The 13,966-nt window shown below is 33.5% G+C and overlaps 1 protein-coding gene across 2 annotated transcripts in view; it reads right to left on the bottom strand.

Moving 5' to 3' along the window:
* Positions 1 to 476: 476 nt before the first annotated feature.
* The window catches only part of LOC120629194, a 47,318-nt gene continuing 33,828 nt past the window's right edge, over positions 477 to 13,966 (bottom strand). For both annotated transcript variants that reach the window (XM_039898036.1, XM_039898037.1), the window contains 5 exons: positions 6,301 to 7,931; positions 5,767 to 6,207; positions 5,461 to 5,682; positions 4,106 to 4,415; positions 477 to 2,235 (listed from right to left, as the gene is read on the bottom strand). In XM_039898036.1, coding sequence (XP_039753970.1) covers positions 2,045 to 2,235; positions 4,106 to 4,415; positions 5,461 to 5,682; positions 5,767 to 6,207; positions 6,301 to 7,536 — 2,400 coding nt within the window. In that variant the 5' untranslated portion in view covers positions 7,537 to 7,931 and the 3' untranslated portion in view covers positions 477 to 2,044. The remainder of the gene's footprint in view (positions 2,236 to 4,105; positions 4,416 to 5,460; positions 5,683 to 5,766; positions 6,208 to 6,300; positions 7,932 to 13,966) is intronic.

The raw sequence follows: 13,966 nt of genomic DNA, 5'->3' as shown, positions 1-13,966 counted from the left end.
AGCGGTTCTATTCTTTGTGTTAAATTGCTGAAAGTAGTAAAAAGAAAAAACTAATTATTCTTCTTAAAAAAAAGGGGTTCTTGGGTTTTTAGCGAAAGGTGAGTATTATCATAAAATTGCATATGTTATTTCTTTTATTTATAAAAAATATTTCGATACTTCTTTCCTAAGGTTTTTTATGGTTTTCCACTGGAAAGTGTTTTTATTGTAAATGTCTTCTTAAACGTATAGATACGAGTATATAAATAAAACAACCCAATTCAAATACCAAACTTTAATTACCTACCAACTAATTCTTGGATAAATCTTGGATATAAAATTTATAACTTAGCAAAAAGTTAAGTAAGTAGATTCAAAACTTAATAGCTAGAATACTTTCAAAATATTTCGTACAAAAAAGGATATCTTAGATTTACTAATAATATACAAATTATTTATTGTAAGTGTTTAAAATATGTAAAAATGTTACTCAAGTTAATACTAATATGCATGAATAAATTTATTTTAATACACCCAAACGATTTTATAATAAGTAAGTTTTAAATTCGCGCTGTATATTAAGGTAAATATGATCCTTTTTTTATTATAGGTACCTTTAAAACATTTTTCCACAATACATTATAATAAGTACTACAAAGCTTTTTTACATCTCGCATGTCGTTTTATAAAGGTGGGTATAGATTACTTTAACATTTAAGTCAGGAAAATTTTGTATACATTAGCAAAATAGATTAGTACAATGCTATCAGTTTTCTATTTACTTTAATTTACCTTGCATTTTATAGTAGGGCAGACATTTCTCATAAATTTGTACCAGGTAGTTTCATTTACTTTGGTACAAATAGATGTGTACCATGACTTCTGGTCACTATAATATGCTTTCGTTCAGGATGAGCACTTTTAAGATAAGATTATTTCATATGATTTATTTTTTCATCATTATTTCACATCTGTCTCGCTTGAAACTTAAGAAAATCCACACTCAGGTCACACATTCATGCATAAGAAAATACACGTTTTTCTACTGCAGAAACCTAACGAACGAATTAAAGTTATACATATTTCAAAAGTTTAAAAATATTACTAATCTTGTGACAAGAACATAATAATAATAAGTTAATAAACACCTCTCAATACAAAAAATATGTTAAAGTTAATGTTAACTGTCTGCTAGGTAAGTTAAGGTAATTTAGCTCTTACTTTTACGGTTCCGTGCGAAAGTAGAAAAAATCTTAATTTTTAATTTTTATTTGAAAGAGAAGAATCGTGGGCATAATTGGAATGAGTTATCGTTATTTAACAATTGAATATACAAAATTCAGTAAAGCAAACAGATTTTTTACTTATTTATTTTTATCTATGCGATCTTGATCAAATTTAAATTATGTCTCTCTTTAATATATATATCGCTGTTCTTTTTAATATTAGCATTAAAACTATAAAACAATGTTACAAACTTCGTACTTGTTGTTATCCACGAATGCAAAAGTTTCCATAAAAATTATCAGTTTTTCGATTACGGAACCGCATTTAACTCTCTTGCTTTATTGAAAAAAAATGTGCAAAATCCTAAAAAACGCTAACACACTCAATTCGACTATTACAATTCACTATTAATATATACTTGCTTGTAAAAATAAAGATAAATATACTTAAATATACACTTTGTAAACACATATCGACGGTTAAGAACCAATACTCCCTATTTTAACTTTAGACAAATTTATCTTTTTAATTAAAGTTTTTTTAAAGACATAGTTTTTTTCTACGGTAATATTATATCGAGTGTAGTAGTGAGATAAAAGAGTTTAATAAATACATGTAGACATCTGTTTTCACCCGTTAAATCAATATTTTGGAGTTCCTGGTTCATAACCGTTATAATATGTACTGGAAGGAGGATTATTTCCCGGCAGAGTAGACCAGAATTCAACTTCTTCTTCTTCTTCTTCTTTTTCATTTGAATTTCTGTCAAACCCATAGATTGAGAAGCCGGCAGCAATTCTCCCCACAGCTTTGTCATTATTATCATTAACTCCTTATCTTAATGCGCAATGATGATCTTTACTCCTGGTTCAGGATCTACCGCGACGTCTTTAGCCAATGGAGCATTTCCGATTATGCGGAAATTCTTAGTGTATGGAATAACAGCCACCAGGAATCCAGAGACAACCACCCATATTCCAGCTACATAAAACGCCGCGTCCCAATACCCAGTTCTGTCTTTAAGAGCTCCTGAAATAAAATAAAATGCATTGATACACACAGAAAAAAGGTATTTCAACGAATTCAACGCGGAAGTGATGGAAAACAAAGTTTTGATTAATTTATATAATCCACAAGATATCAGAAATCCTTCGGAATTACAAAACACTTTGCAGCTATCTAGATGGTATCAATTATCTTATATTTTAAAGCAAAGCTAGTCGTTTTGCTCTTTGTTTAAAATAATAGACATAAATAAAGGTGTCATCAATAAATAATTTTATTAAGTATTATCATTTAAGACACCAAACACATTGTAGATTAATTAGATATGAAAATTCGAGATTAACTACCAAGCGTAATTATGTATTGATTTTTCATAAATAGATGTCATATAACATGTTTACATTTTGATAACATAAAGTGATAACAGATTAATTATTTAACTTACGTATTAATATAAGAGTCTAACAAGTTGACTCGAGTTAGTAAGAATATCACAATTGGAATTTAATCATGACTTTTATTTGAACACGTAATGATAACATAAGTCGAGAGTGTCCTACTTATCCATCATTTGCTTTAGTGACCACCATATTTCCCTACTAATATTATAAATGTGAGTGTAAGTTTGTTTGTTACGCCTTCACGCAAAAACTACTAAACCGATCATCGCGAAACTTTGTACACATATTCCTGAAGGGATTAGAAGTAATATAGGATGCTTTTTATCTGAAATTAAGCTCAGTTCTCTCGGGAGAGGGGACGAAAGTGTTTGACGATTTTACACCAGGCTTAGCTATCCTAAATACATAAAATGCTGCCACATTAATGATTCTTAATGACAAGGTTGCTTCGAAGCATCCGGCTCCGCTTTCATCTCTCACAAGATAGAAAAATGAATTTTGAAATGTAAAATGTAAATTGTTAATGTTGGAAAAGAGCAACTGCTGAGTTTCTTGCCGGCTTCTTCTCGGTAGAATCTGCCTTCCGAACCGGTGGTAGAGTCACTACACACAGACAGACTTGACGTTTCCAAAGTGCTTATATTAGGCCTACTTGAAATAAATGAATTTTGAATTTTGAATTTTTTGAATTTTGAGGCACATGTCTTTCAAAAAACAAAAGCGGACGATGTCGCGGGCAACAGCTAGTCTTATATAAAGACAATAATGCCCCACACCTGGAAAATGTTTGTATATGAACATGAATGTTTTTCAGTATGGTGTTTATTTATGTATTTTAATTATAAAAATACTCATCAGTCAGCTCTGTACCCATTACACAAGCTGCTTGCTTTGGGGCTAGATGGTGATTGGTGATGTGTGTATTGTCGTATTATATTTAGTTATTTATTTATTTCATAAAAGATATAATCTTATAGTTATTTCGATACTGATAATAAACGTCGCCTTAGCTTAAAATAACGACTGTTGATTGTTGAAACTGCGACACATTTGCAACTAACTACTAATTAAAATGATCTATTTTTGGAATGTAAGCATTAATTGAAAACGCATTTCAAACATTTCCTATTTCCTGCTACATTTATTAATATATGACACAATCATTTCAAAAATATCGCTGAATTCCTGCAACTAGATACAAGATAATATGAGTATTAACAAATCGTTTAGCTGAGATTATGGGCGTTAACGTAACATCTGATATTCAATTAAAACTTCAACTCATTCGTCTTCACTCACAATGTTTCGGTGAATGGCGGAGTAGATTCTAATCTAATTGTATCAATTAATTTGAAGAGGAACTAAATGCTACTAATGATAGACAAAATTCAAAATATATTGCCTTTGATCAAACAACTTGCTCATTGTACTATGCCTATTTACAAAACATTGGGAGTGAGGGAGAGTAAACGAAAAATTTAAATTAAACTCACCAGCTATAGGTGGTCCGATCAAATGACCTATTCCTTGACTCAGCAAAACCAATCCGTAAGCCATTGTAAATCGTTCCAAAGCAATCAACTCCACCAATATACTCGGAGTATAGGAATATGAACTTGAAAATGTTAGCCCGAAGATCATTGAGTTTAGGGCCAAGATGTAAAAACTGTAGGTTTCTTTCGCATCCATAACGCGAATCAGAATGGGGAAGAGGGTGATTGTACCACCGCACGCTATTAGGCATGCAGCATACGTCTTGGTTATATTGACCCATGGTAGATCACCGATCCATCCAAGGCCCACCTGAAATATAAGCATCATCATATTTTAGAAATGGAATTGTAAGGTTGTGCAAGAACAGAATGAATACTTGTTTAATGTGAAGCATATCATGCCCTGGGCGAATTCTGAATGAAATACATTTTTAACTGGAATTAACGACGTATAAATTACAATGAGACTTCTATAACATATTAACAATTATACTAGTAATTTATCTACACATGTAATTTATCTTCAAATAGGTGTTTAAATTTTTTAAGAAAACTGTCCTTGACAAAATGAAACTCATCTGACTGAAATGAATAGTTTAGAAAAGCAAATAAGACCTCGTAAATCATATTTGCTTTTCTGCACAAGTATAGATAAGATAATTAGATCTCTTCTATCTCTTTACTGTATTTCTTATGATATTAATGATAACGTAAACGACTAATCATCTTTATACTGTAGATAGCATGAAATAACGTTATGCTTACATCACTAAGTCAAATTTAATAAACGAGGATAATCTGCTGACGCTTATCTGTATTCTGTATAAGTTGAATTTAAACTTTTAATTTGAATTTGATTAAGAATACCATTAATTTTTTTTTTTTTTAAAAGGAAGTATCAGGAGATGTTGACTTTACAATGATTAATTGTTAAGTCAATTAATCATTGTAAAGTCAACATCTCCTGATGATGCTCCGGTTTCGGAGCGAAACGTGCGTAGAGCGTGTATTGCCGAGGTTCTGTTTGGTGTGGAGTATAAGGATTGAAGAAATTATAAATTACACCACACAGATTCTCCTGCTTTTCGCGGAGTATAGCAAATTAAGCTTAATTTTGATAATATATCATGGATTTCCGCAAAGTAACGCCTGCTTCTATACAAAAAAGGAAGTGTTTGTCGGAATTGGATATTGGATAAAATCAATGTTAAGTAAACTCTTAGATAGGTCTGACGCTCCACATCATCAACATCAACATCTGATGTTAGACGGAGTAGTTTAAGAGGGATATCCCAGAATTTATTTATAATCCTGGAATAGATTTTCTGTCAGCAACAATAAAAGTGTGTACTTACAATACCAATGATAGTCGCCACACCAAATATGCCCAACATAAGAGATCCTTGCGTTTCAGAATACCCATTGTCCTCCATGAATGTAGATATATAAAAGTAAGGTACGATAAACCAAATGAACAAAACCAATGTGGATAGATTCATCATGAGGAAGTGGAACTCAGTAAACATGTTGAAGTCAAAGGTCTTGTTTATCATGCGGATACATTTTTTCGCATAAGTCTGAAAGTAAAATAGTAATAACACGTTACACTCAACTTAAAATTATTGTTAATGTAATCTAAAATAGCAAGATTTAAATATTACCTCTTCTACTGGATCCTCCATGGACCACATAGAGTTTTTATAGATGTCAGGACAAGAAGATGCACGCAACTTGTATTTAGCAATGTTCATCATGGCACCACGGTGCATGATCGAGTTTCTGTGAACTCGTATACCTTTTAGATAATTATGATCAGTTTGGATTTGCCGAGAAAACCAGTCCTGGCGTGCTTGTTTTGGTGTAATCATAACTGTGTTATTTTCTGGAATCGGCTGTAGCAATTTCTCTTTTACTATTTCGAGTTTTTTATCGAAATCTTTCTTTTTGAGCTTTTTCAGTTTTTCCTTTTCTTTTTTACTCGATCCAGTTGGCAGTTTTGATTCTGAACTACTCTTCAATAAGAGTAAAGAAGGATAATTTTGGAGAATTATATTATACAGGCGTTCATTTGATGTTATTTGGTTGAAAACTTCTGGTGGCAGCTGGAAAAGTGTATTTATATATCGATTAAAACATTTAAATACTAATAAATATCACATAACAGTATTGAAAAATTTATTAAAAAAATACATTACCTTTTCGCTTTGTTGTAAAAATGTAGGTAGATTAATAACAGAGCTAACTTTCTGATTATATAAATCAGCATTTCTTTTTGTAACTGCCTCGACATTTTCAGCCTCTGCTATAGCTGAGACTAATGCTGCAAGTATGTGCTCTGGAGTTTCTCCACTATTTATCATAGTCTTTAGTTCTTCGGCATCAGGATACATAGATTCTCCGCCACCTGATCTTGCCGAAATTGAGGTAGAACTGGAGGCTCGTTTACTTTTACTTAAATTCCTTTGTTTTTTTTGTTCTTGAATCAGCCATTCAGGATCTCTCATTACAGCACCACACACACAAACATTAAGTACTGTGCCAGCCAGGAGAAGCAATGTACCTCTCCAACCATACTCATTTAATAAATAAGTTGTCAATGGCGAGTAAACAAATGTACCGAATCCAACTCCACATGATCCCAAGCCCACAGCTAAATTACGACGTTTCTCAAACCAATATGCTATTGAAACAACAGCAGTTACGTATAACAAGCCCATACCCAGTCCAGCAATAATACCGTAAGTTATATACAAGACTTCTACGGTATTGCTGTATGCTGCAGCTACGAATCCCACCGTCGAAAATAAACCACCAACCATTGTCATTTTTTTGCATCCATATCGGTCCACCAGCGCGCTCATTATAGGTCCCGCTATTAAAGGAACTGAAATGAATAGACTGCCAATCAGCGATGTCTTCGCTTCACTCGTTTCAAAATGATCTACAAACTTGATTTGCAGCAATCCATATGAGAAAGCGAGTCCATCAGCTACAGTGGCAATAAGAAAAGAAGCAGCAACCACAACCCAGCCCCACCCACCATCAGGTATCTGAGGCTCATTGTCTTGCGGTGCTTTACTGGAGCAAATACTGTCAGCATCACCCAAACCCAAGAATTTGACTCTTTCATTTGTCGATTTTGCGTCTTCATCACTTCTATCGTCTTTTTGAAAAACTACAGTTAAAACGTTGTCTTTTGCTTCACTGTCTTCCGTCTTCACCGAATTTATTTTATTAAGATCATTTCTAGACTTTTCCGCATCTCGCGGTTTATCCCTTTCATCATTTACAGAGTCGATGTAAATGATGTCGTTATTTTTGGTGAGTAACGGGGACGTAGTCTTCTCCTCTTCAGATGGTACTTTCGGTTCATACTTGATAACTTTCTCTTTACCTGGGATGCCATTTGCGTAGGTTCTATCCGTGTCCATTAGTGCCGAAGGGCGCTTCTGTTAAGTACGAATTTAAGTACGTACACTACTCGACCTCGAGCTTTTCTGTATCTATTCTTATGACACAGAAGAATTTGGATTCACAATCCAAACGTCACTCGATCTACGTCGAGACAATTAGTTCTCTGGACCAATGTCTTAATCTTGGGTCACGGGCTGAATAGCGACAAGGGCTTTTTGAAATACAAAGTGTTAGAGCGCAAGGATTGTAGCTTGTGGAGTTCATCAAGGACCGGCTAGTCCTCGATATCACGCTTTTAAAATATACACTTTTAAAATTATTCCCTTTATGAGTTTTAGATGCTTTCCTCTTTCTTGACATAGATTTAAAGTTCTGTTTTCTGCAACATCTCAAGGAAAGCCAGCAAATGAACCTGCAACAAAAAAAAAATCATATTAGCTGATTACGATTTAAAAAAACGTATTAAATTGTTATAGTTTAATTTGGAGGTCAAATTCGAGATTATCGTAATGTCTACCATTATGTAAACATTGTAAATAATTTAGTAGGTCTTTCAGATAAAGATAAACATATAAACGCTTCAAGTAAATATAAATCATACTGATTGTAATCCAGTTTAGTGCACGTAATCAAATATTTTATCGGAAGGAATAAGTTTTATTCATACATATAGATCAATAAAAAATTGGTATAAAATAATCACTAACAAAATAAACTCAACACTCAACATTTATTGTGTAACAAAAATGATTGAGTGTTGAAAATGGGAAAATTTATCTATAATTATAATTTTATTATTTGATTTTATAATGTGCACGCGCCTTTAACAGACGAAAAACAATGAAATATTTTAATGTTAAAATATCTCGATGTTTTTTAGTTTTCCTACATTTTTATGAATTAATTAGGTAGATTGAGTAATCCCTAACTAAAAGACTCACTTTTTCATTGTTAACGTTCATTTAGATGGAGCCAGCGAACCAAAGAAACCGAAGTCGCCTTTTCGACATTCGAAATGGGTAGGTACCAATCAATCTATATGCGTCCGCGCCATGAATTGAATCGCAAAACACATGATTGGTTCTACTTTATATCGTGCAGCACGGGACAAGCCGTGATTGGCCGGCAGTAAATCTGTCAGCATTGTGACTCGCTAACTAAACGCATGCGGGGCACACTTCATAAGCCAGCCGAGGCTAATAATAATCCTTTATTTTCGAGAATGTTTGTACAATACCAACATGCTAGTTAACAATACAGTCAGTTCAGAGTGCACCTATGTTATGCTTCATGAATAGCTATGTTTTCGTTGGGATAGATTTGAGCAGTACCTAATTATGCTTCTATATTTTTTCCGTTCGAATGATACAGCTGTATTATACTAATAACGCATTTCTATTCTTCTTAGTCGTTACAGTCTTGACGCGTCGTGGTCGTCATCTGGCATTACCTAGTTTAATTTAATAAAGAATATCCGTTTATATAAAGGAAAAATCAAGGTACCTATTGCTAACTAATCTAAACCAGATTCCACCGGTTTGTGTTAAAACCAATGTTTTAATTTCCTTAGGGCAGTAGGTATTTGTTTGCATTATACTATGTCGAACCGTACTGGATTAATGAAATAGAATACAGTTGGCACCACAAGTTGATTTTTTGATAAAACCAATGAAGACATAAACATAATATAAACAACACAATAATCAAAACATATTTTAATGCCATTCATGGCAAATGTAACAAATACGATAACGGGAAAGGGACAACTGCATTTAATTTGTTTCGCCGATTGCTGCATTTGTTAAGGAGAGAAAAGGATGGATGTCTCAATTCATACGCTAAGATTAATGAACCTAAAGTCAAGGACACTCAACTTTGGGATCGCTTTATGCGCGAATTCATTGTGTCATCATTATTAGTTTTTTGTCGGTTTTAATATTTATTTTTTTGAGGCTTTTTAGCTTATTATTGCTGTAATAACTATTATCATCATAATCATCATCATCATATGCACGGGTCTCCTCCCACAACGGGAAAGGGGTAAGGCCATAGTCCACCACGCTGGCCCAGTGCGAATTGGTGGACTCCACACACCTTTGAGAAAATTATGCAGAACTCTCAGGCATGCAGGTTTCCTCACGATGTTTTCCTTCACCGTTGAAGCAAGTGATATTTTATTATTTAAAACGCACATAACTTAGAAAAGTTAGGTGCGTGCTGGGATTCGAACACGGCCCCCTACCCACTGCGCTATCACCGCTTCACTATTGTACATAATAAATAAATTAATTAGAAATTATTCCTGTTATATCTATTTCTGGAAATAAAAAAAAAAAATTGTATGCAACTACTGTGTAGGTAGTTTATCATAATCACGAAGCGAAAGAGCCGAAATTTTGTCATGATAGGTACTAACCGAAAATAACAGACTCAGTCGCGTATGCCCGTATGGTGACATGCTTGCATGGTTACATCATACAAAGCAAGAATCTATTATATTCGACGGCCGATTGGCGCAGTTTGCAGCGACCCTGCTTTCTGAGTCCAAGGCCGTGGGTTCGATTCCCACAACTGGAAAATGTTTGTGTGATGAGCATGAATGTTTTTCAGTGTCTGGGTGTTTATATATATATTTTAAAGTATTTATGTATATTATTCATAAAAATATTCATCAGTCATCTTAGTACCCATAACACAAGCTACGCTTACTTTGGGGCTAGGTGGCGATATGTGTATTGTCGTAGTATATTTATTTATTTATTTATTTATTAAAGTTTAATGGAAAATTACCACGTACCTAAGTACTTAGTGCATTTCATTGCCTACCAACCTATAGCATGAGTTATTAAATCAATGATCTATTCACACCTACTTGATAGCCCTGAGAACATACGCAAAAATATCTCTCGTAGATAGCAACATATTAAAAGTTAAGGATATCAATTTCCGTAAATAAAGTCAACATTATGAACCCAGTTATATACCTACCACAGAATTAAGAATATACAGAAACCATGAACACGACTAATATTAAAGCATCAAAAACCACTCCACTTTAGTAGTGCTTATTAAAACAGGCGGTCGCTTCGGTCACCATCCTTTTTCACCTTTTTATCGGCTTCGCACGCTCAGTTTGCCTTTAAAAGATCACTTTTAGTGATAAGGCCACCTTTGCACGCTAGCACTAAGTACTACTACGGTTTTCTTTGTTTTTTACCGATTGTGTTGTGTTCCAATAAAGTATTCTATTCAATTATATTCGTTCCATTTAGCAATTGACGGTGTGAAGTGAGATGTATGTTCTTAATTCTGTGTTAGAGCGAATAAATAGTTATATGGCTACCACTAATAAGGTATCTACTGTTATACTTAACCAAGTTGTTGTTGTTATGATTGCGATAAAGAAACTAAGCGGGCAACTGAATACTGAGTGGGCGAATTTTATACCATGTGCGCGACTATAAAATTCTAAGCGATATATAAAGTGCTCCAAAAAAGTTTAGAGTGCACTAATATGTAATGTTAGGTTAGAACAGAAATATTCATGTAGGCTATGGAGGGTAGAGGTAAGGAGAGTCATCTTATATGGGAGAAAAGTTGAAAAAGTGTCCAGTTGTTGCGCTAAATAACAGTTCAAAAATCATCCACAATGGCGCTGGTGGATGCACAGGGTATGGTATGAATGTAGCAATCGTAGATGAATTGAAGTATGCCGAGTTAAAAAAATTAATGTCATTATCGACTAAAGTAGTTAATTATTGAGAATTTCAACAACTTACGTTGTACAAAATATTGTGGTAAATATAACCTTACTTCCTTGTATCTCCATACTTCCTTGTTTATTTTTCAAGCCTACTCTAACAATATTTATATTTGGCGCTTCTTTTAAGAGTTACCCTGATGCAAATGTGGCGCCATCCTAATTTAATACATTTTGACGACACTTTTTCATATACACAGAAGACTCTCCTTACCTCTACCCTCCATAATGTAGGCAATTGGATTGTATTGGGTAAGATTTGCAGTAGCTGCAATTGTGTTATTTTATACTTAGTATTTTTATAAGTCAAACACAGTAATAGGTATACAGTATACACAATAAGTATTATTATAGTCGCTCGTCTGTGTTTTAGTTGAATGTTGAATTCATTATTATTCTTTCAACTTAGGTACCAGTGGCGTGCATACTATTTATGACCAGGGTAGGCATAAAGCAGGAAGATGGCATAACATGGGAAAATCCTTCTACTGTAAGAGTTATATCAAATAATTAGGGTAAGCAGTGCTTTTACGGATGTATGAAGTGCACGCCACTGCTATGTAAACCCTTACCTGCAGCAGTACTTTCGTCCAGATTGGGTGCAGTGTACCTAATATAGGTAGGTAAAAAACAAACATACCGCAAACATAGTATTAATATTATGTAGTACATATTATGTACCTACCTTTGTACATACGCACCGATATAGGTAAGAATATGTTATGTGTAACTGTGGTACTGAAAGTAGGACCCAATTAGAGGGATTAAAAAATTAAAGGGAAAGCAAAGTTGTCGTTCAAACAATCAAGCTATCCCTTTCCAACGTATGCATTGCGAAAGGGATGGCACTTAAAAATGGCGTCAACATTCCAGACGGAGTGCCCACAGCTTATCGCTTGCAAAACCGGATTCTTGTTAATATTTGGTCTGTGTTCACTAGACGCGGTAAAGTATTGCTATATGTAACTAAATACCTATAGTTTTCAACTATGCAGGCAGGTTCAAACATGGCGCCTATTGGTTAGGGTTGCCAACCGTACTCTATAATAAAGTTTTGTAATCTTGTTTTATTGTAGAGATGGTTATCCAACTATATCTACACTCTTGATGTAGGTACCTGACGTTACGTAATGAAATAACTTATTTATTAATTTTAACTCTTTATTGGTACCTACACCACATGAAGTCCCGAAAAACAAAAAAAAGGTCAGATACTTCAAGCATGCAGTAGGATATAAAAAGTGGCCTTATCGCTAAATAGCGATCTCTGCCAGGCAACCTTAGGAGTAGAAAAACTAAAAAGAAAACGTTAAGGTGGGGTACACTTTTAAAAACATACGTACGAATAATTACATACAACAATACTATTGTAAATTAAAACAAAAAACTAATATATACCTCTGCATAAATTTTAAATAAATTAACTTGTGGCTTTAATTACAAAAAATAGTTTTTATGGCAGACACAAGTAAACTCATATTAACATAACAATATATGGCAACAATGAGCGCGAATAATACTGTTTCCATTGATTTTTTATAAAAGACATCTTATTTAGGTAGTCGTATAACTTTATCTACCTAGTCTTCAATAAAAATATGTTCTATTTTATTACTTTAAAAAAATAATGCTGGCAACCCTACCTCAAATGTACTTCCCCAGTGTCTCTGAGCTAAACGATAAGGACAAAGCTATGCGTTAGAAAAGTACGAAATACGCTATGAAAAGTTGTCGCACATTGCTTTGAATGCTGTCCGTCCGTTAAATTCCATAAAAACTAAATATGAGTAGGTAAGTATCTTACGTTACGAGTTTTTCTTTGAGTAGTTATTACCCTTATTTACTAGCTATTTCTTAATATTATGAATAAAATACCTACTTACAGAAAGACAAAGAGGTAACGAAAGGAAGGACAAACTAATATAAACGCTAGCCTTCGAACGCCAAATGACTTGCTGTAGGCACTATATACTTTAACTATTACACTATTACTACTAGGTATATTAAGTAGTATTAAAGTCAAAAGAAAGGAAAAACTGAAAATAGTGTAGGTTTTCCTAAAATCAATATTTTAGGTAAGTAGAATCTTAACTTCCTACACTTAACAATAAAGCAAAGGTGCAATAAAAACTTTAATGGTTTTTTATGCTTGACCATTGAGGCAAACAAAGATGCAGTTTAGCAGATCTCTAGGCCGCCATTTTATTGCTAAGCCTTCGTAATAAAACCTTAGAAATATTAACAAAATAACTTTTTTTATTGGTCTACAGATCTACGTCTACGTACCTACCTTCTAACTTTGACTGACTGATAAGTTTGGTACACTGTGGGATCTACACTATATACTGAAAACCACAGCTCATTTCAGCTATAATAAAGGCGACGCTGTAAAAGATTGCATCTTGGTATAGGTACGCTCGCACCCACATAGATACAATATATATTTATAACCATACAATTATTCATAAATGTGATGTTTTGGAGTTTAAACTCGTGCTTTATATTTTCAGAGAGCGTCGATTGTGAGTATATAAACATAAACGTCAGAGCAAAATATACCTTATTTCTAGTTAAATAAAGCTTGATGTTGCAAAACCTTTGCTGTTAAGTGTTCAATTTCGAAGTTAACCTAACTCTACCTAAACATATCATATGTTTATATTTTGTAAACAAATGAGTAGGTAATG

Source organism: Pararge aegeria, chromosome 14 (genome assembly GCF_905163445.1).
Source record: "Pararge aegeria chromosome 14, ilParAegt1.1, whole genome shotgun sequence".
NCBI classification, from domain to species: Eukaryota; Metazoa; Arthropoda; class Insecta; order Lepidoptera; family Nymphalidae; genus Pararge; species Pararge aegeria.
The sequence above is the reverse complement of the archived record's forward strand: the minus strand, read 5'-3'. Positions and strand labels throughout refer to the sequence as shown.